General features: G+C 42.4%; 2 protein-coding genes across 5 annotated transcripts in view; both read left to right on the forward strand.

Moving 5' to 3' along the window:
* LOC108877623 (meiosis inhibitor protein 1) overlaps positions 1 to 15,391 on the forward strand; it is a 49,703-nt gene extending 34,312 nt beyond the window's left edge. Inside the window, exons 25-31 of one of the 4 annotated variants that reach the window (XM_051073756.1) lie at positions 851 to 961; positions 2,663 to 2,844; positions 3,180 to 3,264; positions 4,676 to 4,860; positions 9,600 to 9,731; positions 14,259 to 14,386; positions 14,983 to 15,391. In XM_051073756.1, coding sequence (XP_050929713.1) covers positions 851 to 961; positions 2,663 to 2,844; positions 3,180 to 3,264; positions 4,676 to 4,860; positions 9,600 to 9,731; positions 14,259 to 14,386; positions 14,983 to 15,049 — 890 coding nt within the window. In that variant the 3' untranslated portion in view covers positions 15,050 to 15,391. Of the gene's footprint in view, positions 1 to 850; positions 962 to 2,662; positions 2,845 to 3,179; positions 3,265 to 4,675; positions 4,861 to 7,880; positions 8,003 to 8,331; positions 8,462 to 9,599; positions 9,732 to 14,258; positions 14,387 to 14,982 lie in introns of those variants that run through there. The other 3 variants (XM_018667718.2, XM_018667719.2, XR_007814091.1) reach the window with 3 other exon arrangements.
* Positions 15,392 to 15,978: 587 nt separating this feature from the next.
* On the forward strand, positions 15,979 to 22,967 carry LOC108877625 (coiled-coil domain-containing protein 134). The gene is made up of 6 exons (XM_018667725.2): positions 15,979 to 16,397; positions 20,020 to 20,153; positions 20,350 to 20,471; positions 21,239 to 21,323; positions 21,536 to 21,717; positions 22,790 to 22,967. Exons 2-6 carry the CDS (start codon positions 20,051 to 20,053, stop codon positions 22,859 to 22,861), a joined length of 564 nt encoding a protein of 187 aa, XP_018523241.1. The 5' UTR covers positions 15,979 to 16,397; positions 20,020 to 20,050; the 3' UTR covers positions 22,862 to 22,967.
* The last annotated feature ends 585 nt before the right edge of the window (positions 22,968 to 23,552 follow it).

Here is a 23,552-nt window from a genome sequence, read left to right on the forward strand (position 1 = left end):
CCCACAGCCTTCATCTATTAGCATATACATGCAAACACACATTTTCTGTACATTGTTTATATTATTCTGAATATTTCACACCACACCCTTCAGATTCAGAACACGCTTGCTAGATTTCAGACACATAGACACACAACACATGTAATTCTTTGCAGAGATGTATACAAACTAAAACACTCTTCAGCATGTCCCTGGCTCACACTGGTACTTGCATGTTACATTACAGACACATGAACATCTAGTGACTGTACAGACATATCTCTGGAGTCACCACATGGTTTGCTGTGCTGCTAGCTTTTTCTCCCTCTACATTCACCTGCTCTAAATGGAGGCCTCACTCATCTATGATTTAATATCATCATTGACAAACCTACTCAGATGAGCACTTGCTGCTAATCTGCAAATAGGAACGCTCTTCAGAAATGTACTAGACATATCTAGCATATTATAACTCCAAGCCCATTATTATTACAGACAAATTTTGCTGTGCTTTTTGCCTTGATGTCAACACTCCTCATCCCTCTGTGCCTTACTACTTAATTTTTGCCTTTTTACTGCATTAGTGGAACCTCATCCTGTGTTGTTAGTTATATTTTCCAGCTGCTCATGTTTGACATTTTCACTTGCAGATGAGATTAATTCAGTTTTTACCGCCTGACAGCAGACATGACGTGACAGGCAGAAAGTACCAGAGCTCATCTTGTTACATTTTATCTGTCTGTTGTATTGTGTGTTGATGTCTTTGGATGAAATGTTTATCAAATGCTTTTGAGAGCAGTGCAGATGAAATATTAGATAGACAAGTGAGCGATCAGACTTGAATGTGTTATTGTGTGTGTGTGTGTGTCAGTAAGCAATATAGCAGGAAGGTTGAAGCCTGCCGACACAGAGAGCCTGCTGCCAGCCCTCAACTACCTGTATTGCTGCCTGAGTCTGTCCCCTGCACATTGCACTGACAGAGGTTAGACACACACTTCCTGTCTCTCCAACTCTAGGCCTCTCCATCTTCACATATTTGTACTCTCCTGACGTCGCATCTTTCACACACCCTGCCTCTTCACCCTCTGTATGTTTCTGTTTCACTCTCTCGGTCCCTCATTTCAACTTCTCTCTCCCTCTGCCCTGTTTTGACAGAGGCGAGAGACTGACCTTGACAAGTAGCATTGCGACACAGAGGAATAATAAGCATACAAGATGACACCTGCTGTACACCTTTATGGCACACGGGCTGTGGCTCAGTCCTGCACATTGTCTTTGACACTTGCACACACATGCTGTCACATCTGAGAGCTTCTCACACATTTGCACAAAAGTCCTCAGGTTTGTGTTGTCACCTTGCAAAACCTAAATATTGCATACGCCTAGACAAAACCACACACAGACATAGTACACCCCACACACTCATGCACTAACATGGTCAGAAGAATAAGTTTAAAGATCTCACACAGAAGGACACACACACACACACTGAACACAATTTCTTTTACAGATAAGAGAAAAGTAAGCAGAGAGAAGAATCTATCAGACGGTGTCCCTGAATGGATTTATTAGACATCTCTGTTCAAGAGAAAACAAAAATCACTTCTGAATCCTACAAAGCCAACACAAAATTGGAATCAATAATCCAAAATATAGAAGTAGCAGCTCCACTAGGGAACTTAATATTGGAATAACTTACAGTGAGCTGCCATCAACAGGATGAATCAAGATGTGTTATAATGTCTCTTACCAAATTATATGACATGACATATTGATTGGAACTTATTTTATTACAAGCTAAATAATCTGCCTGCACAAGCTTCCAAGCAGGAAAAATCCTCAGCAGAGGTCACTGAGCTGGTTCGTTGTTAATAAGGTGAGGCTAGTGGCCAGTGAACAGGAGTACCATTGGGAAGCAAAGCTAATTACGCCCATAGCATTAGTATACTGCCTCTGCTGCAGCCCACCTACATTCACCATCTGCTTCTTCATCACTAGTGGTGAGTTTACAAATGCTAGTTATTTCAGCCTTGGGCTAGACAGTGTTTCAGCTGATGTTGTGTTGTACAGGAATAGTAACACATTCCTCTGTCTCAAGGCAAACAATAGGATATTATAACTTTAAATGATATGAAATAATAGTTTTTCTGGTACTTACAGTTGACCTGGTTGGCTGCCTATGTGCTGTATATAACCCCAATATTATGCAAATTCCACTTGTATTCTGTACCTTTTTGCTGATGCAGAAACCACATTTCTGAGTTGAATATCAAGTTAAATCAAAATATATGTGCACCTTACTCAGTCAAGGCTGAGGTTACAGACTTCAGTTGCAATAAAAGAATGATGTAATAGTGATTGTGTGATTGTGTGTGTTTGAGCAGCTGAATGTGGGCCTGTGTGTGTGTGTGTGTGTGTGTGTGTGTGTGTGTGTGTGTGTGTGTGTGTGTGTGTGTGTGTTAAACCTGTTCAACCAAACAAACCTGAAGTAAACACATGTTCCAAAGGCGTCAACAGGCGCCACAGAAAAGTAAAAGTATGTGTGTGTTTGTGTAATTGTGGGTGGATGCCTGCAGCATGTCACTATGTAGTCATCCAGACCAACTGCTATTTACACACACACACTGACACACAAGTACAGATCCCTTCAAAGCATGATCACATAGTGCCTTCTCCTCCCCAGCTGTCTCCATGCTGCTCTCCAACAGTGGACTGATGGACCAGCTGCAGACAGTCCTCTCATCCTCCTCCTCCTCCTCTGCTCCATCCCCCTCTCCATCAGCCTGTCCTCCTTCAGCCCTGCTGTGTTGCAGCCATCTTCTCCTGTCCTCCCTCATTACCTTGCAGTGTGTTCACTCCGCTCAGGTACACACCACAGCTCAGCTTTGCTCTTATCACAACTTCAGGATAAAACTTCCCACAGTCAAGGCACCATCAAGGGCAGGACGGAGAACATACAGTAAAATAGAACATAGAATCAGATGTGGGGGCAGAATACAAAACACCAACTGGATTGGTTCGATATATATCACAATAAAGCTGTGGTATAAAACAATACACCTTCCTCTCTGCTCTCTGCTTGCACTGCAGGAATAATACATTCTTACTTGCAATGATATTTTTGGCCCTAATCTTGTTATTCTTCTTATTCTCTCCTCTCTCCCGTGTTCTTTCCTCTCTCTCTTTCTCCATTATTTAAGGTCCATAAGAGCATCAGTTGGAGTCTGGACACAGCTGTGCAGCGACTCCTTGTTCAGAAAAGAAGCACAGACAATCTCTTGCTGGGTAACAAACTCAGAATTTTTGCAGATGATTATTTTTGAAAGACTTTTGCCCTTGCAGGCAGCAGATGCTAAAACAGTTCATCAGCAATGCAAGTGCTATGCTGATAGCAAGTGCGTGTAACCTAGGAACATTTTAGTGGCTTTCCAGGATCTTATGAATTTGCACACAGCTTGTGTTTTCTTTTTCCATTTTCATTCTTGAACCCCCCAGTTTTGTATATTCTACTGATCTCTTCTCACTTCATCCTTTCTTTAATTTTGTGCTACTTCATTTTACACTGTCCAGTGCAATTGCAAACACACTAGAACATGTGTAAAACCAAGACACCTCAATGCATGTCAGTAGTGTTTGGTTCAGATTTGAACAGTGTCAGGCAACCCTGATTATTGCAGCAACTGTCCTTTATAAACAACAGGATAGACTAATGAGGTTCACTACAGTTTGGTTTACATGTTGTCCTGTATGGGTAGTAAAGTGTCTGTGTTTAATCCTTTGCAGAGGTAACCGAACCCTAGGCATGCATTTCACACACTTTCATTATATTAAGTAGCCCACATCCCGCTGCACCACTCGGAGACAGATCATCCCTGCTGCTCCAGTGTCTCTGTCTGTCAGCTGGATAAGTGGCCTGTCAGGATCGCTGTGATGTATTGGCTCCCTCCCTCTGCCTGCCTATCTCTCGTTCCTTCCTTCTCTCTCTCACTCTCGCTCTCTCCTCTCACTCAGTCTACTCTGTTCTTCTGTCTTTTTTTTTTTTTTTTAACATTTCTTTCTCCACTCATCCATCTCTCTCTCTCTCTCTCTCTCTCTATCGCAGTGCTCTGTCCCTCCTCCCTTTTTTCTTCTGCCACTAATTGAGTCCTCCCTCCCTCAGAGAGATCTAATCTCAGTGTACATGGCATAAGTGCAATTCAAATGGCTGGCAGCTCTCAGTTTGGATCCCTACTGTGTTTTAGCAATCATTTTGGCTGTGTCTCTCTCTTTATCTCCATCACCACTTTGATCTCTCAGTATTGCTGACCTTCCTTCAACACTGTCTCTCACTGCCTCACACACTCTCTACATCTTTAACTTCTTGGCCTCCCTCTCTGTCACATATCAATCCAAAAATTGCCCTCAGTTCTTTTTATCTGATATTCTGCCTCTCCTCTGTGCTTCTATTCCCTCTGCTGCCTCCTTTCAAAATCTTTTTCTATTTCAAACTTCCACTTCCCAGCCACTCACTCACTCAATCACTCCCTTCTCTTCTGCTATGTACCTGTTTCTACTGTGGCCTTGCCCTCCACATTTTTTTTGCTTTTTCCTCCTCTTGCTCTCCTGTGTGTTTAGGCTTTTCATCTACTTCTAATTCCCTTTGACTTTCCAGCCATTTACCAGTCCTCCTTTTCTCTCTCTCACTTTCTCTTTCCAGTCAGCTGCCTGAGATTGCTGCAGGCTCTACTTGATGTTGACCTAGCATCAGCCGTGGTATGTGTGAGCACTAGTCCTGGCTTGGTCGGGCCCAGACCCCTTGGGGTCCAAGACGGAGCTTTGTACCCGCTTGGCTCCAGAGGAGCCCAGTGCCTCTCAACTGCTCTCAGTGGACTTCTTTTGCAGGTTGTGGTACTAGGGGGATTTATATATGTGTCTTGTGTGTGTGTGTGTGTGTGTGTGTGTGTGTGTGTGTGTGTGTGTGTCTCTGTGTGTGTGTGAGAGACAGAGAGAGAGAGAAAGAGAGATCATGTAGCTTTGAGAAGGAGACTGAGGGGGAGATTTAGGGCAAAATAAATGACTGGAGACACAGGTAGTGTTTGACCATTAACAGTCAAATTGTAAATAATGGTAGAGTTAGCTCTCTTGTTTTTGCTGTTGAATTGTATTAAATGTAGTATGGATTTTACATCAAGAGATAAATTTTAGTTTGCCACAGGGACTACTATTGCAACATTGCATTTCCCACATTTCTTGTTTGTGTGAGGCAGAAATAACAGAGAACACCTACAGTAAATTCTGTGTTGTAATGATAGGTGGAGTGCTACCAAATAGATTGTTTTCAACAAGTGATTTTAGTTGAATGTAGCTGTTCTAGTGTTAAAGGAAGACTCCAGCTGTGAACAAATTTTGTGGTGAAAAATGAAAAACTAAAGCGACATGCACAGTCACTCTCTAATGCATCCTTTTTATTCTCAGTTCTATGAATCAGCAAACATTGACTTACTTCAGATGCTAACAGATACAATAAGAATAACAATATGTGCAGAAATGTTCATCAAATAATTAAAAACAAAGAGATTACATCACAGTTATCAGTGTCAATCTATCCTCAAACAGCTTTACATAACCATGTGCTCACACAGCTGTGGGCTTAAATGTTTATAAGAGGGTGCCTCCTCTCTCTTTCACTCCACTCTGTATCTCTTGCAGCAGAGGTAACATAGAGGTAATATTTAAAATCTGTACAGCATGACATTGAAGCTGCCTTTCACAAGGTTGTGTAGAAAATGAGATTGCAATTGATTTAGCAGTTAGCATAATGGAATGGCACACATATCCAGAGCAATCGCAGGTGTCTCCAAAATGTTATTTCATGTAGCTGGTGTATTGACTTTGGTTACTTATTACAAGAGAGGCAGCCTGGTGGCCCACCAGCATTTATTTTACATTGAACAGGGGCAGCACTACTTCTCCTGGGTGGCAGCCAGCACAGAGCAAGAACCAACGTGGTGTGGAGTATACAAAATAAGCCAGTAAATAGACCGTCTATCAAAGAGATTATAAAGAAATCTATCTAGTAACGCCAACTGTGCACTGAACTACTACACATGTTGATACTTACACAGTCCTTTGATTTTACTGTCGTTTCATCCTGGTAATTTTTTATGATCAAAGCAGCGCTCCAGCATCACAATACACAGAAGCACCACATAAATACAAAGCACTAAAGTGCTCTATCATACAACTCAGTATATTGGCTTCTGCCTTTACCACCATCAGTTAATGGCCAAGTCTGAACAGTCACACAATAAAAGTTCAATTTTTCTGTGTGACTGAAGCTAAGATATTGTGAATCAATGAATCACAAGGCTTGCAGGAGTTATGAGTAGGACCAGAATGAGTGTGGTAATACATTTCGACTAGATCCATAAAATGGCAGTGAGACACACGCTGAATGTAGCTCAATTCTAAGACTCTTTGTTCATTAAATAGACATAAGTTCAAATTATTTTTAAGACCCTGGCAAGCACATAATGACCAGCTTGTGAGGTTTGTGTTGAAGGAGTGAGAGTGCAAATAGCACAAGCAAATATCAAACAATATCTCTGACAAGGATAAACACTGCAAAAACTATTTAGATAAACAAGGAGTTCTTGAATCAGCAGATACTCATCTGAATACATGCAGATCAAGACCTTTTTTGTGGGAGGTTGTGTGGAAGCCTGCTATTCTGTATATTCAGTAGATTAGTGAAAAACCTTGAAAAAGCTCCAGCTAATTAAGTGTAATACAGGCATGTGTTGATTTTGATGTATAAAAGAACATAACCATGTTTTGACTCCTCTTTCTTCCAGTGCCAGTGGACCAGTACTGTATAATTTGGTTATATTGATGATATATTAAATTAGTAAGATCGCACATACCAGCTGTAAGGTAAATTAGTAAGGCTTCTGTGATGAGAAGTAAACAAAAACATTAACATATGTATTTGCAAAAGAGATATTTATATATTTGAGTTTGACAATATAAAAATGATCTGGATAAAATCTGCAAACTATGGGATAATTGGGTTTCTTTTTTACTCTATGCCTGTGCTGCAGCATGCTAGCCTCTGGTTCCACGCCAGTGGCATTTCCTCTCTGTATAAAAGACTGTCATGCTAAACTGAGCTTCAGCTCTATGGTTCAGTGCTCTGTAGTTTGCTGTTTAGCAGCTGATATGAGTAACAGTTCCCAACTCTCCTCTCCTCCATCCTTGCTTTCCATCCACCTACTTGACTCTTCTCTTTCTCCTTTCTCCTCACTGTCTGTCCCTCATTCTTCTTTGCTCTCATTCAAACATATCCTTTAATCTTCATGTCCTCATCAGCCCTCTTCTTGTCTGTCCTTTCTCTTACCTCTAGCCACTTCACCTCCCTCGCTCTCTCATCCCCTCCCACTCATAACCTTGACTCCTTTCTTCTCCGATCTCCTCTCCGCTTCAGGATTAGGGTGTAACTCTCCACCATCGTCTATATATCCGCCTGCCCTACTTCAGTATTTTTGGACACTACATAGTGCTCACTGCCAGCACCGCTGCTGTGGGAAAGACATGCATTATTAAAACCTCACTCACTTGCTCTCTCCGGTGTTTCCTTGTTCTCCCTTTTGTTTCTGGCAGCATCTCTGTCCATTGGTGAGCATGTGTCTGTGGGAGTGTGTGTGTTACAGTAATGTCTGTTTCCTGTGCATCTGTTGCTGTGTTTGTGTCCATATCTGAACAAGTCAGAGCACATAGACACATGTCACATTTCTCATGACTTGCAATGATTTGACATATTAGAGATGGAAGATGTCAAAGATTGAGAGATTGGCCTTCTTTTTTTGTGTGTATGCTTGTCTTTCCCTCTCATGTTTCACTCTACTGTGTCTCTTTCTCCTTAGAAGCATGAGCTGTTGCTGAGAGCCTCAGTCAACTGTCTAAGCTCCCTACTGGGCTTTCTTCAGAGGAAGAGTCATGTTACAGGTGCCAGACAGAGAGACAGTTAGGGAATGAGTCAGTGTAGGTAATTTGTGCATTGGTACATGAGACAGAGACTAGATTAAAATGATATTTTAAAGCGTTAGTGCTGTGTCTGTTTGTTAATTTGTGTCTCATTATCCTCTCTCATATCTCTGTTCTCAGTGTTGTAGCATGCTTGTTTGTTTTTTTACATGCTCCACGTCTTGATGTTGTGGCTTTTGGCAAGTTTTTAACCATTTTCAGTAATTGCACCAGGAGGAACAGGGCAAACTGATCTGAATTAGGCATGCTGACTTGTCATTTTTCTCCCCCTGCGTTTTGTGTCCTGTGTGGGTGTGTGTTTGTGTGTGCCTGTGTGTGTCTGTGTGTTAGCAAAATACATGGTGTGTCAGCCATGGAGTCGATTCCTCCTCTACTGCCTGCTCTGCTCAGGAGAGAGCTGCCTTCTCCACCCTGCCATTCTCAGACTCATCACACTTGTGAGAGGTTTTACACACACACACTGATACATATGCCACTCATATTAAGTATAATTTCTTGAGCATGGTTCTGAGCAGTAATAAATATTTGATACTGAAACTATTCATATTTAATGAAGGTAATAAAAACATAGAAGTAGTAGAAGTATTAAGATCACATAAGCCATGAGAGTGAATACAATGCAGTGTTATGCAGGCTGACACAGTATAACACATAGAAATGAAAGAAATACAATATTATTATCATATTTTGTGTTGTGAGCTGTGGCTCTAAACGCTTTTTATTGATTATACCTCCACGCTGATGACAGCCGTGGCTGGAGGCATTATCTTGTGTGACACGATTTCACACAAATATCTAATAGGGTAATATGATGACGTTATGACATTTTATATCCAAAAGGTCAAAGGTCAGCTTCACTGGGACATCATAATGTTCTGCAAAAACATGATTCAATGCCATAATTTAGGAACAGAAGGGGAGATTGTAACCATATTTCACGTTTGGTCAGATATTGAAATGTTGACGCTAATCTTGGGTGCTCACCTTGAAACTGTGGTGATGTGTGTGTTTAGATTCTCTGTGCTGCCGGGTTGAAGATCCTTTTAAAGACCTCATTACATTTACTATATAAGTATGGACAGAAATGGATGTAAACTGCAACCTAGTTGGCAGAGGCATAAAACTGTGAGGCTGTAATTTTGCTGGTCAGCTGTAACCCATTTAGACATGTTACACTTGAGGGATTTTATCTAAAATTTGGGAGTTGATGCGGGTCCTTGCACTTTTCCCACAGTTTCCGATTTTTTTACAAAATTGTAGCAGATATAATCTACTTCTTCAACCATCTGTCCATCCATCATCTATACCGCTTATCCATTAAGGGTCGCAGGGGGGCTGGAGCCTATCCCAGCTGTCATTGGGCGAGAGGCATGGTACACTCTGTACATATCGCTTCTTCAACCACAATAAATCAAATAAATTCAATAGAATGACATGTTTATTGTTTTTCTCTGTGTCTACTTATTTCTCCCTCCCTTTTTAGTTTTTTGCCATTCGAACATCCTCATAATTAATTCTCCTATGTTTGCCAGTGACTGCATCTGTGTATGATTGTGCATTTTTATGTGTACACCTATCTGTGTTTGTGTCCTCTGCAGCTCCTGCAGCACAGCAGCACAGCAGTGCTGTGGGAGCCTGACCTGCTCCAAGTGATGGAGGCGGTGGAGAGGAGGGGGGTGAAGGAGCTCAGCCAGGAAGCAGCACAGGCCCTCAGGCTCCTTCTCACACAGGTAGACCTGTACACATGCACATTCACACATAAAATAATGAGGACATTGTGTAGATTCTCACAGCAATAGGCCTTTGACTTGCTGACACCAATAAATATCTGTATTCCTTGGGTGAATGAATTAGAAAAGGAATCAAGTTCAGACAAAGTTCAGTATCAGACGGATTCACACAGTGTTTTTATTGCTTTGAATTTTTTATTCATTTGCTGTGAAGAACAGCAGGGGCAGCAAAATACAGACACAGCAGAGAAAATGTTGATGGGAAAGATGATGTATGTTTACACAAATAAAATCCAGCATTTTGCACAGCAGCACTGCAGCAGCAAAATACCAATTTACAACAGTAGCCTCAGTGTGGGACATCACACACAACATAGTGGTGTCAGGTAAAAGGCTGATTGAGAGCTTTAGTTCACTGTTGAAGTGACTTAACACTAACAAATAGTGTAAAGTCAAAGGTCACCAGTTAGGTGAAGCATGTTGTCTGGGTCCTTGAGGTCTGTTGTCTGAGCTAATGCCTCTGTAAACACTCACTGAGTAACTCAGCAGATCTCTCGCAGGCAGTTTTGTGCTTTCCCCATTCTACACCTCGCTTCCACTCTTGTAATTTTATCATTAATGGTCAGGTACCTGAACCTACACAAAGGAAAGACTTACTGCTATCTAGTAGCACTTGTCATTGGCATTTATTCACTTACCTCAGTTGTTAGCTGTAAATGCTCTTTGGTGTCCAGACTCGTTTATCATGTCAGCTCTAATGAGTCTTCATCTGTGTTGGTTGGAGAAACTACATGCTGACTTTTAAAAGCTCAATAACACCCCTGTTGAAACAGACAAGCGGTGTAATTGTGTCTGGACCAATCACTGCACCGTTTTGTATCCATAAATTTCAGTTGCATTCATCATTTACATGTCAAGCGGATGGGCTTCTGGTGTATTTAACTCTGGTATCTGTGATCTCCTAGTAGAAAAAACTGAAATGAAACAAACCTTCTTGCATGATTCGTGTAACTTTAATCAAGACTTTAATATTTTTTATGTTGCCATGACCTCAGCACATGTCTTAATCTTCATTCTTTCTGTAGTCACAGGTGTTAAAAAGTTGTTGGTCTGAAAACCTCTACTGGTTGGAGAATGATTAATTAAAACGGTTACATTAGTCTGCTCTCTTCTGTGTTTGCAGTGCATATTCATTAAAGACTGGAAAAACAAATTATCATCTAATATTATTATTATTAGTAGTAGAATTAGTGAAATTCTTCTCCAACACAGGGCGCAGGCATACCAGAGGGTCAGTCAAATGACATTCTCACATCAGCAAAATACCAACATGTAGTTATGACACTTGGGCTGGTGTTTCCACTACCATGAAAATAGAGGCCTCAAGGGTTTCACTTTCTCAGTTCTGTATTCAGAAATAACTATTGTGCAGTTAAGTTCATTTGAGGAGCACAAAAATGTTATGGCACATATACCTGAGGCAGTTTATTGTGGAGTTTCACAAGCCTATATATAACCCCCTTACCCCACCCAACCCGTAACATTGGAATATTCTCATATTGTTAATGTAGAAACATTGAATTTAGAAATGTACAACCCCCTATCAGAAGTGCAAACAGAAGAGAAATTGGTAAGAGTTTTTTTTACGTAAATGAATAATGTTGTTGCACGAATCATGAAGGTGAATTGAGCAGATTAACTGTGCTTAACTGTGTTTTTTTTTCTCTGCTCAGTTGTGATCACAGCACACGCCTCTTTGTTTCACCATAAACTCTGCAGCAAATGCATGAAGCTCATTTGGGTTTGCTTCAAGACATTATAAAACAGAGGGAATAGCAGCCACATCAAATTGCTTAGCTCAAATTTGGCATCATATATAGGAGCCGAAACGTATTTAGTATTCTGAAAGTAGTTCAGAATCAGAGGAGTGACAGAATGATGGCTGCAGCTCACTGTGCAGTGTGTGCCAGAGAATCATGAACTGTGTGAATGCATGAGCATGTGTCTGTTTTCTTGTGTAGGTGATTGTGTGTGTGTGTGTGTGTGTGTGTGTGTGTGTGTGTGTGTGTGTGTGTGTGTGTGTGTGTACTGTGTATTCATGTGTGTAATCGTGGAGACACTGAGGAAGTTTAGGGGAGGCAGGGTTTAATGTGACAGACATACTTCTCATAAAAGTCTCAAGACAGTATGATTTTTCTCCCGTGTCATTTCCTCTGCTCCAATCTATCACACACTCGACACACTCACACACATTAAGGTTTTGTTGATCTGTCTTTGGAAGTGAAATCTTAGTTCAGAACTCAGAGGTTATCTGTGCACATTTGTCAGTGATCTGGTGTCACGTCACTGTCTTGCTTCCTCCCCACAAGCCCTGACATAAATGTCAACTGAGAGTGTGTATGTGGGTATACACACATACTGTGAGCACACATGCATCATTTGCTTTTGCAGCTTTGGTCCATGGCTATTTCCGGTCCTACCCTGCCTCTTTGTACATTTGCATGTGCTTGTCTTCCTGTCTCTAACTGTATGTGTATGTCTGTATGATGCGGAGGCCAGTGTTAAGCAAAAGCCGGGGTGAAGCTGCTACAGCTCGTGCTGCATACTTAGCTTCTCAGATCAGAGCTGATCTAAGGGGAGAGCCTCTTTTAATAATTTCTAAAGCTTGCAGACTTCTAATAACTTTCCCCAGTCTGGAGGGAATATGTCCCTCATCACTCTGTCTATCCCTTTCATTCTTACTTACATAGCCCAGCCTCTCACTTTCTAGCCTTTCCTGTTTCTCCCCCTATTCCTCTGCTTCCTCTCTCCTTCTCTTTTCGCTCTCCAAATTGTTCTCACCCCACTAACTCCACTTCATTCACCTCTGTTTCGCCTTTTGCTCTTTTCAATTACTGAACAGTGCTGGAACCATTTTTTTTTAAATTCTGTCCTGTCCTTCACCCGCCTGTTCCTCAAAATACCATCCTCTAGAGTCACTTGATGGGAACTGTTGCCAAATAAAAACAACTTTAATGCTCACTTGTGTATGAAGTTCCTCGAATGCGGTTTCTCTCTCGGGGAAACTCGTTAGAGTTCCACATTTTCTGTTTCTACCAATCACATATAGTTGATTGTAGTTGTCAGTTTTTATCTCATCTGTTTGTGCAGCCATGTTGGTCTCAAGTCAAAAATTGTTTTTGTCAGAGCAGAGACACTGTGGGAGTCCAGCTGACTACTTTGACTGATCTTCACAACCCTGAACTACTGAAGTAGACATTATCCATTCTGTTTGAACCTGCTGTATGGCCATTAGTTCTACTCCCTACCTGTGCACTTAAAACCCACACCAGTCCAGACAAAAAGATACAAGACATTTTTCATGCAGCCTTCAGCTTAGACGCTTACTCTGAGATGATGATGGCATTGAGAATGATGATGACAGTGCTGTAACAATAATTGTGCTGGTGCAGCTCACAGCAGTACTGCATTAATGTGACTGTAATTCTGCTGTGTTGTTTTGAAGTGTTGTGTATCTTCAGATTACTTTTAAACATTAATTTATAGCATTTTTATGCAAAGCAGATTTAGCTCTATGTTCTATACTGAACCTGAACATGGGGCTGTCATTCACAGCTCAGAGCTTCAGGCTAGATGTGACGGTCAGTGAGTAACTGTGAATTCACTCACGCACCATTAAGTGACTTTTAGTTAGTCTTTGAACCTCTGGCTCATGCTGAGGAGCAGATCAGTGGCAGCTCTGCGTTGGTACTTGGCGGTTCTTCTTGAACCAGCTCGAACAGTAATCCCTGTATTCACCATCTGCTCCCCTTTTGGGACTGTTCATAGCAGCTGGAGATGCTCTGTGACCTTTTACCTTTTGAAAAGCTCTCTTTTTGATTGTGAATATTTTCTACAAGTTTTATTTTCTTTTTGCTGCTTACACAAGTGTTCACCACTCCTTATTGCCTAAAGTATACAGCTACATCTACACTACAGCTCTATTTGCTGCTCCACAGCCTTTGTACACATTTTATCTCCTGTATGCGCCTTTGACAGCTGAAATAAATAGTTTCATTTTTGTGGTAGAAGAGGTTCCTGTCTTGGTTACTTATTTAGCACTCTGCAAATCTCAAATGTATGAGTATGTGTGTCCCTCTCCTCCTGCCTGTATGCTGTAACTACAAACAAGAATTTGCCTTGCCTTGGTATTTTGTTTTTTAAGTGGCTCTCTGGTTAAGGTTAAAAATGTGTTTTCTATAGTTTTTAGAACGTTTTATGAGCCGCTTAGAAAGAGATGGTCTTAAGCCTCTTTTCTCTTCTCAAACATTTTACTTTTGTTTTTATTTTTTGGTATTGTTCTCTCATTCCTTTCTTTACTGCCTACGTAGTAACCTTCAGTCCCAGTATTGGAATTATGTCTTCACCTCTTTCTCTTCATTTCTTCCTTCTTCTTTGTGTTGTCATCTCTTTGTGCTATGCTCCTTCTCTCTCCTCTCCCTATTGACTCAACAAAATGAAATTCTCACTCTTCTTCTGTTCATTTAGATCCAGAGCAGTGTCCTGCAGCCGCCCCCCACAGAGGAACACAAGCAGAGAGTGAGGAATATGATGGAGGCCCTCGGCCCACAGACACTGGCGGAGAGCTGCAGCCCCAGTCTGCCCAGCAACATTCTGTATCCCTCGCCTGAAGTGAAACACACTCATAAACACCTCTGAACTACATAAAAATATACACTTGCTGACATACTGCACATATTATGCAAGGACATGCACTCTCACCTACACAGTACCTTCAGATCAAAAACCTCAAACATGCATCTGTAAGTTGTAAAAGCATCAACTGTAGCCCCAACGTCAGCACAGCATCTTCATTGATTTTCTCTGGCAATTTATTGAATGCCAGTGTTGTGCTTTTACAGTGAATCCCTTTGAAAATGTGTTGTACAACACAGAGTCATTGCTGTGTTCAGTCAGAGTCAGTACTTAAAGGCTCTCTACATCTGTCATGCTGATTGACTCTTTCACACACTTTCTTCCTTTCATCCACCCACATACACTCATATACTCAATGTATTTCAGCTCAGCTTGATATTAGCTTTGTTGCCTACTGTTCTATAAAATCAATATTGTCATATCATATTTATACAGGAGGAAGTGAAATACTGGCAGCTGTGTGAAACAGTACTTCACTTCGAAACATACACAGTGGGAATATTTTACACGCTTATGTTCACATCTTGTTTTATTGCTCCTTAGCTCCTGTCTGCAGGCGTGTTGGAGATGTGTCCATCTGTCTGTCTGACTTTACACTGAGAGCGGCCGGATGTTCCAGCTAACTGACACAAAATTTAGAAATGAATAGACCATTATTTTCTTTTCATTGTTCATTTATTGTTACATTTCTTTGATCTGTTTTTTCTGTTCTTGTCTTAAAGCAGCAGCTTCTGCTTAAACCTTTGTGTCACAGTGAAAGAATTTACTACCTGTAATTGTTCTTTGAAAGTCATTTAAATTTCCAGGCTTTGTTTAAGAAAAGTTGCTCAGCTATCATCTTAGTTATTAGTTAATCTTGTGACTTTGTTACAGGTAAACCTCAGAGCTTTTCTATGATATGATACCATTAAGTATCAGTACAGGGTGTCTCTACCATTAAAGACACTATCAGACATTGAACTTCATTTTTGTGTGTATAAAAACGTGACTTCTCTTTGATTACACTGTGGAGAGACAGAAGTGGTGAAGGTGAAACCGTAATTTATTTTTGGGAAAGCCAAGTCATGTTCGTGGATTCTGTTAGGCAGCCTTTCTGGTGGATTAAAAAGCACCATAAAATTAGAATTCAACTTGTTTTTCTCGCACCACAAGACGCACTTGACCTGGCAATTACAGGGGTTGTGTTTTCTTTATCGTGTACAGGGAGGCTGTATCCCAGTGAGGATAGTGTAGACTATAGACTAGAGCAACTGGTTTGCCATCATAACCTTCACAACAGATTGTTGAGTGTGGCAGCTCACAGGTCAGTGATGTGTTTGGCAGTGACAAGGCCTTGGTGCTGAGAGGAGCAGCTGCTTGTGAAATGTTTGGGAGATGTCAGCGTTGGGCAAAAATATTCTGAATATCTTTGATCGACTTTAGAGGGCGTTGAACCGCAACGTCTACTGATGATGCCTGGAGTAGTTTTCAGACGTTTCAGGAAGGAAATAAATGTAGTTCTTTTGCACTCAAGTAAAAATGAATTCTTTCTTTGGCGGTGATCCAGTCAGACAGGTTTTTAATGGGACCGTGCCGAAGCATGATTATCTCAGAGGAAGCACACAGAGGGAAACGGAACGCTACCCCGTGCTCTGTTGGTGTGTCTCTCTCTAAACGCTCCGTGCAGAAACCACGTCCTCCCCCGTGTTTAGCGCCCGCCCGCTGTCATTCGTCCAAGGCGAGCCAGCCGGTGCGATCGTGGCGCTGGCGGAGTGGAGCAGCGAGAGCCGCATGTAAATGAACACCTCCACCTCCGTGCTGTTGTCACCTGAGGATCTAGCGGGGCAAATTGACTGTCCCGTCCCCTCTCGTCGGCGAGCCGACCTTTAACGTTTTGTGTGGAGATAAAAAGAGGTTAAACTGCACTACTTTGGAGCAAACGCTGTCCGCTAATCGCTGCCGTGTGTCGCCGCCGTTTCTCGCTACAACACGGTGAGTGATCCGCGAGTTTTGTGGCTGTAATGTCCAGCGCTTTATCGGTCGGATGTGCTGTGTTGGCCGCTGGCTGATGGATCCGGCAGGGCATACAGCTGCGATGACAGGCGGAATCGATTTGTTAAGGAGCGACTTCAAATACTTGGTTAATTCCCAAAAGCGAACCCCGTGAGGAAACGTTTTAGAAATTTAAGATATTGCGGAGTTGATGTATATCACCATTAGATATGATCTTACATCACATCTTCATAATTATAGGCTTCAAATTAAGGAAATTAACTCAGAATGGAACGGCAGAAGGGGACGCGGGTCAGGTAGGGGACATGTAATCAATTAAGCAATCTGTAATTGATGGTCCACGACAGTCTTTACCCAGACTCAGCCATCATCATCACCATTACGCATGTCCGTGGCTCTGCCTCTGCATGAATTATGATATAGGGAGAGCCTCACAGATGCCAGCAGAGAGAGAGAGTGAGTGAGAGAGATGATGTGTCAGTCCTTGAACCTCAAACCTCCCACAGCAGGCAGGCAGCCTGAGGGGAATCTGGATCCACTCCCGCTGCACATCCAGCTGTCTGATTGGCATCTTTCTTCTTTTTTCATCCTCCCTGGAGTCACTTTAACCTCAAGGGTCAGTTTTTCTCTTGAAATTAATGTCAGAGTTGGTTGGTTAGCAGTTTGGACTGCTTCCCACTCTTGATTGAAGATCATTTCCAGAGTTATTTATGTATTTATATGTTTATTTTTGCTTATCTTTCGGGACCAGAGAAATACAAGATTGGTATTGCACTGCATCGTAGAATATGGGATGCATGTTTTCACACCACAGGGAATTCAAATGCAGAGTGGAGTTATTTGTTGTCTGATTATATATGGGAGCCTACTCACCTGACAAAGCTGGAACCTGGATCTCCCACACAGGAAATCAAACTTCAGCCTCTCTGCCTCAGGAGATTGTTGTTGGCCGAGAAGAAAATCCTCCTCCGGCCGGGAGATTTACGTGGGCTTACACGGCTTCAGTGAGAACCACTCTACCTTCAGACCTCCCCGCGGCAAACACGCATGGCCCAACTTGAGCGCCCCACCAACAGACCAAATCTGATTCAGGCCCTCCTACCTTGGATACTGAGTGGGAGCGGCTGGAGGGAAATCCACCCAGTTCAGGATTCAGTAGGGGAGAATATGAAAGCACGCTTCTTGCAGAGCATCTGTCTGTTATTACTGGTCCTACAGCATGTGCTGTGTTGTGCACCTCAAGTAAGACAGGTGGGGGATGTAGGGATGATCTCCTTGCTGCACTTATGCCCACAGGCAAATCACGCAGATGGATGTTATGTCAGAGGTTTATCTGCCAAAGGTCTTACTTCTTCCTAAGCAACCCAGCATAAGGTTCAAAGGGCACTTGACATTAATATTGTAGTGTGTCACAGTCACTCTCATGTGGTCAGGCTTTAGCTGCGTGTAATCTGATCTCAAAACCTGAGTGCTTTACTGGTAGATTTTCCTATGACTTTGATTTTCTAAAATGATCATCCTGTGTAATTAGGCTTGCCTGCTAACAGTTAATGGATGCATTTAGACTCTTAATTCTGTGCTGCCCATGCCACATTAGAGATGATTGATCCCCCCTTAATGTCCTTCTTGCACTACTTCTTAAAGTCGCAGCACTTTGCCCCACTCCATGGCAAACGTTAGCAGCTGCTGGATGTATGTGTTGACTGCATTAAATCGTGCCAGCGGGCGATAACCTTTTTGCTCACAAATATCTGTCAGGGCTACATGGCTGCCTGCTTGGAAGCACACAGGAACATCAAATCACCCGATGAGCTGCTGCCACGGGAGAGACAAGGCCTCCCTTTCCTTGGCTGTTATCTAGAAATACTGAGGCTTTCGACCGGCACTTAAGGATATTTAGTGCAGCATTTCTCAGAAAGCTGGGAAGCTACCCAAAAGATGTTCCCAGAATGCACAAATTGGCCTTAATCGAACATTGTCTTCACTCAGCTGTCTTCGGGAACACTCTCTTTCTGCTGACTCTGTAAAAAAAAAAAAAAAAGAAAAAAGTTGTCTTACAGTTTTATCTTTAAATAAGCGACCACAGGAGACCACAACTTAAAGCCAAAGTAGCTGCAACAAAAGGGAGCTTTTTTTTGGGTCTGATCTTTCATCTCATATTGGCAGGGTTGGGACAATATTTTGAGATCTACTGTGAGATCAGAGCCTTTGGACAGTTGTCGTCCTTCTGTCAGGATGTGATGCGAAGCTGTTGTAAAACATGAGGAGTCTTTAGTGTGAAATGATTGGCTGCTGGTCCACGTTAGCAGCTCTCTGAAGAGGGATAGTGTTATGTCTAGGAGCATATGCTTTCCCCCTCTGATTTGACTGAGATCCTTAAGGGGACTCATTCAGCCTAAATTAACATTCACACCCCAGGACATTTGCTCACTTCCTACTCCTTCATTTTCAGGAATCGGCAGCCAGGCTTGTAAAGATTAATTCTGTCAGTTTCAAAATCAACTCCCTGGTGCTCATTATCCTCTTGCACAGCCTCGCACTCCCCCTCTATCTTGCACTTGCTCTCCTATCTGTGCGTCTTTTCAGTTTTATCACTGTGTCTTGGCAAAGGTAGATGAAATATTCACCAGGAAAGCTGTTGTTTCCTGCAGGGTCTCGCCTTCCGACTCCTCAACCTCCCCCTCTCCACCTCCACCCATTCTCCCTTCAACGCCCCTCTGCTCATCTGCTGCCTTCGCGTCCTCCACCTGCCTCACACAATCTGACTCTCGCTGTATCCCCCCACACCCCCGATTCAAGCCCCATACCTCTCTGCATCCCTCTGATTGTAGCATTGGTGTAGCCCTCTCTAAATTATGCATGAATTATGTGAATTACGTCTTGTAGCTTTTCATCAACATTGTCTTCCGCCTCCCTCGAGTTACTCCTGTTTTCTGCTAATGTTTTCTTTAAAATTTGGCTTTCATCAAATTTTCATTTGATGAGGCCCTATTTTTAGCTGTTGTATTTATCTTCTCGCTTTCATCCCTCCCTTTCAAATGTATAAAAAGCCTCTGAGGAAAAGGAAGTTGCAACCGAATTAAAAATGTTGAATAAAGGCCACTGCTTCAGATCAGGGACCAGGGAGGGAGAGAGGAAGAAAGAGCAAAGAGCAGCTCTGGTGCAGAGATTGTAAAAGTTCCTCTGGGGATTTTTGCGAGTGCCAGACATCAGATGTGTCTTTTAAAAGGAACATAAGGAGCCCCTCTTAAAATGCTGGCTACCCCCTGGCCTTCCATATTGACCACTTATCCCTTCTCTCTGTAGTTCACATATTCCACAACTTATCACAGGAGAGAGAGATTTTCTAGCAGCTTTGGGGGAGTAAAAATGGCACCATGAATAAGAAAACTACTTCAGTGAAAGCCTAGTTTTCAGATGAAATTGGAATCTCTGTATCAAAAGAAAATGTGTTCAGCGTGGCAGTCAAAGTCAGAGAATTCTATTTTGAGGAGATGTACTGTCCCCCTCTGAAATCATTTGAAATCATGCAACTCTGTGGAAATATTTTGACATTTAATAATGTGATGTGCATCTCATGGTTTGTCATCTCTGTGTTCAGAATAGCGCCTCTCTGCCACCCCCTGCTGACCATGCAGAGTGTGTGCGCGGTGTTCGTGGCACTGGCCGCTGCCTCTCTCAGCTCGGCAGACCCCGACATGCACAGACCGAGACATGACTCCAACCTGGAGATCTGTATCCTTCTGCTGTCAGTGTGGAGAGCTGCTGCAAAATGCACAGGCACGCCTGTGGATATGAACGTGTCTGCCCGTGTGTGTGTGTGTGTGTGAATACCTTTCTGTGCATTTCAATGTGACAGATGCATGAGTGAGCATTTATGTGAGTTATGCCCGTGTAGAGACTGTGTATCCTCCTGACCTCCTCTTGTCAGACAAGCGGCTGTTTGAGACCAAGAGGAAAGATCAGCTGAACGCACTCAAGAACCTGGTTGAGCTGAACGACATCAACCAGCAGTACAAGATTATAGACATCATGCTCAAAGGACTCTTCAAGGTAGGGTGTGTGCGTGCACTCTGACATTATACGCTCATGTAGTCTGTGGGCAGCAGCAAAATCAAATTAAGCACAAGTATGAAACAGAAGCACAAGTTATTCCCAAGAGCTCAACCTTCTTGAGCTCTCAGCAGATAAAAGGATAAGAAGGTTTCCAGCCCAACAGAGAATCAGAGGCTTCAAATCCAATGATTACATTCATCAGCATGTTTCCTCACATTCATTTGAATGTTAAATCAGACTCAGCAGCTCAGAGTGCCATTCACTCGCGCTAGGCTTGGGGGGGGGCTTTACTTTACAGTAGCAGCTTCTGTTTCCCAGAGGACAATTATCTATGCATCTACATTTCTCTCAAGGACAACTAGCATAGTCAACCTTCAGTAGATGAACTACATTGTCAGCATTTTCTGCTCCGCTCTGTGTGTGATGATAGAGTGCTTAAGAGTGTTTCTGCTCGTATTTCTTCTTTATACCATCTCCACAGACACCGATTCCAATCTCAGGCGATGTCTGTATATGCTAAGATTGTACGTAGTTTTACTAGGACACGACATAAATCTTGTCTCAGAAGATGCGTTTTGTGTCTGTGGGTGCAGTGGTTTTACTTACAACAACTTTACAAGCATAGCAACAGTCAGAGAGGCCCTGGCAGGGCTTTAGACTCTTACACTTGTTCATCGTCATTACCACAGCAACTTTAATTCACAGCACATACTGTGGAGTAAATAAACCTGCCTACTGAGATCTCTTTCTTTCTCATTTTTAAGGTGTTGGAGGACTCGAGGCAAATCTTGGTTGCGGCCAACATGCAGCCCGACGACCCCTTCCCCATGGACGACAAGATCAAAGAAGGTCTGATTCACTTTTAAACCTCAGCTGTTTCATCATTTCATTTTCCCAATGCCTCTTTCTCTTGCTCAACTTATATAAGTCACTTTATTTAGTAGCATAGTAGTGTTTTCTCAGCACAGATATATTTTCAAAATCATCACAATTGTCCTCCTTTGTCTCATTGCTAATTAACTTACCCATCTCTCTTGTCTTTTTTTTATAAACTCCTGCAGCTTATTCCCATGTGGTGGAGAATACAGCATTTTTTGGCGATGTGGCGTTGCGTTTTCCCCGTATCGTCCACCACTACTACGACCGGAACGCTGACTGGGGCGGCCTTCTGCGCTGGGGGCTGAATTTCTGTAACCAGACAGGGGTTTTTACAGGAGGAGCCCACCAACACGTCCTCACACTTGTAAGACCAGACAATCACATATCGATATCTGTAACAGTATTGTCACAGTCCACTGATGTCTCCTGTAGTCAGGCTATAAAAAAAGGGATTCTTGCTTTGAGATCTCCACTCTGCAGAGCCAAACAGAAACAAAGAGTGCTGTTGCCTCGATAAAGCTGCTGAAAATGCCAACTCAGACCACATTTAAGAGCTAATGTGGTTTCAGGCTGAAAGTGAAAACCTTGAAAATTGACTTATTCAGTTCAGTCAGATTTTTGAAGAAGGAAATGAATTAAATAGTTATAGCGCCATTGTGAGGTCTAGATTCAGAATTCACTATAAGGGCATGTTGAAATGAATACTTTTCCCTGCAGGAGGGTATAGTGAGAGTTTGGAAGACACTGCAATAAAACAATGCAGAGCAATATATAGCACACTGTGAGGTAAATTTGACAGGTGCATAGAAATGACAGAACCAATATAGTGTCAGGTTTTATAGTAGACTTTAGTCCAATCTCCTGTCATGTCTGCATACAACACATCCTCAGTGTCAGCTAATACCTCTCAGTCATAACAGCAAAATGTGTCATTTGTCATTAGATTTATCCATAATGTATTGTCACGTTTGAAACTTGAAAGAGCAAAGCAGATAAAACGGTATTCCCTGTTTAATGTGTGGGTTAATGAACTAAACTCTTGCAGGATTAATCTGTGACCTTAGCCATGTGCCAAGAGGATTATATAGTGGATTAATTCTGAGACTGGAACCAGGAGCAGTTAGCACCCTGAAAGTGTGCATCCAGCCCTCACTTGTGCCTTCAGTAACCACACTCTTAGTTCCTGATCCTCTTCTCTTCGATTTCATGTAGCTTATAGTCCCTAAAGTATAAATGAGAATATAAGATACAATACTTGGAAGAAGTGTAGATTTTGTCTGCATCTGCTTGCCATATTGCATCATACTGCTTTTTAGCGGTAGAATAAGTGATGAGATGTGTCTCAGTTTCGTTCCTCATCTCTTTTGAGAAATGATAATGTGCCCCCTCTTCTTCTTCTTTCCCTCTGTCGTCTGTCTGTGTCACTCTCCTCTCAGATGTCACAGGAGCTGGGAATAACAGAGAAATCCCCAGACTTTATAAATCCATACCGCACAGAGAGAGACTGATGTGAGTAAGATGCATACAGTACATGTTGTTCCCCACTCGGCCTTACTCTGCATTATTGTCACGCACATTAAGTAACTCCACTGACCACTCCTAATGACTGCCCCGTCAGCTATTAACATTCTACCGACCCCCTAGTTGCCACTGATACTCACTCAGTGACAGCATTCCGACACCCATGGGAGCCTGAGTCACAACTTTGCAACCTGCAACAAAAACATAGAGTGTGAGAGGGATTTATGTACAGTTTTCATAACAACTCTGTATCTCTCTCCCCCTTTCTAATCTGCTCCAGGTACTCCACACCGCAGAGGCTTTCCAGAAGATCCTCAGGGAGGAAGAGAAGAGGAGGAGGAAGGAAGAGAAGAGGAAAGAAATCAGGAAAGGCCCTCGTATCTCCCGCTCTCGCACTGAGCTATAGCGCTGCATCCTCAGTGCTTGTGCAGAGCAAAGAGGGGGAGAAGAAGAAGAAGAGGTGGGAAACATACGCACAGTCCACAAGGGGTGGCTTGACTTGTAGACTCAAGATGACAGTGAAGGAAATAAAAGCTGCCATCACTTGTACAAAAGCCAGGTGCTCTGTTGAAAAGAAGAGAGGAACCCTCAATGTGACTCAACAAAGTAAAATGGAAGTGAAGGTTAGTCTGACAAAGGCCTGAATCGCTGTACTCTTACAGTGATTTATAATTGGAA

Source organism: Lates calcarifer, linkage group LG11 (assembly GCF_001640805.2).
Source record: "Lates calcarifer isolate ASB-BC8 linkage group LG11, TLL_Latcal_v3, whole genome shotgun sequence".
Taxonomy (NCBI): Eukaryota; Metazoa; Chordata; class Actinopteri; family Centropomidae; genus Lates; species Lates calcarifer.

Excerpts from the sequence above, each read along its gene's own strand:
- LOC108877625 (XM_018667725.2), top strand. The coding sequence starts at position 20,051 with ATGCAGAGTGTGTGCGCGGTGTTCGTGGCACTGGCCGCTGCCTCTCTC. Across the intron at positions 20,472-21,238 it reads TGCTCAAAGGACTCTTCAAG|GTGTTGGAGGACTCGAGGCA; the intron begins GTAGGGTGTGTG and ends CTCATTTTTAAG. Across the intron at positions 21,324-21,535 it reads GGACGACAAGATCAAAGAAG|CTTATTCCCATGTGGTGGAG; the intron begins GTCTGATTCACT and ends AAACTCCTGCAG.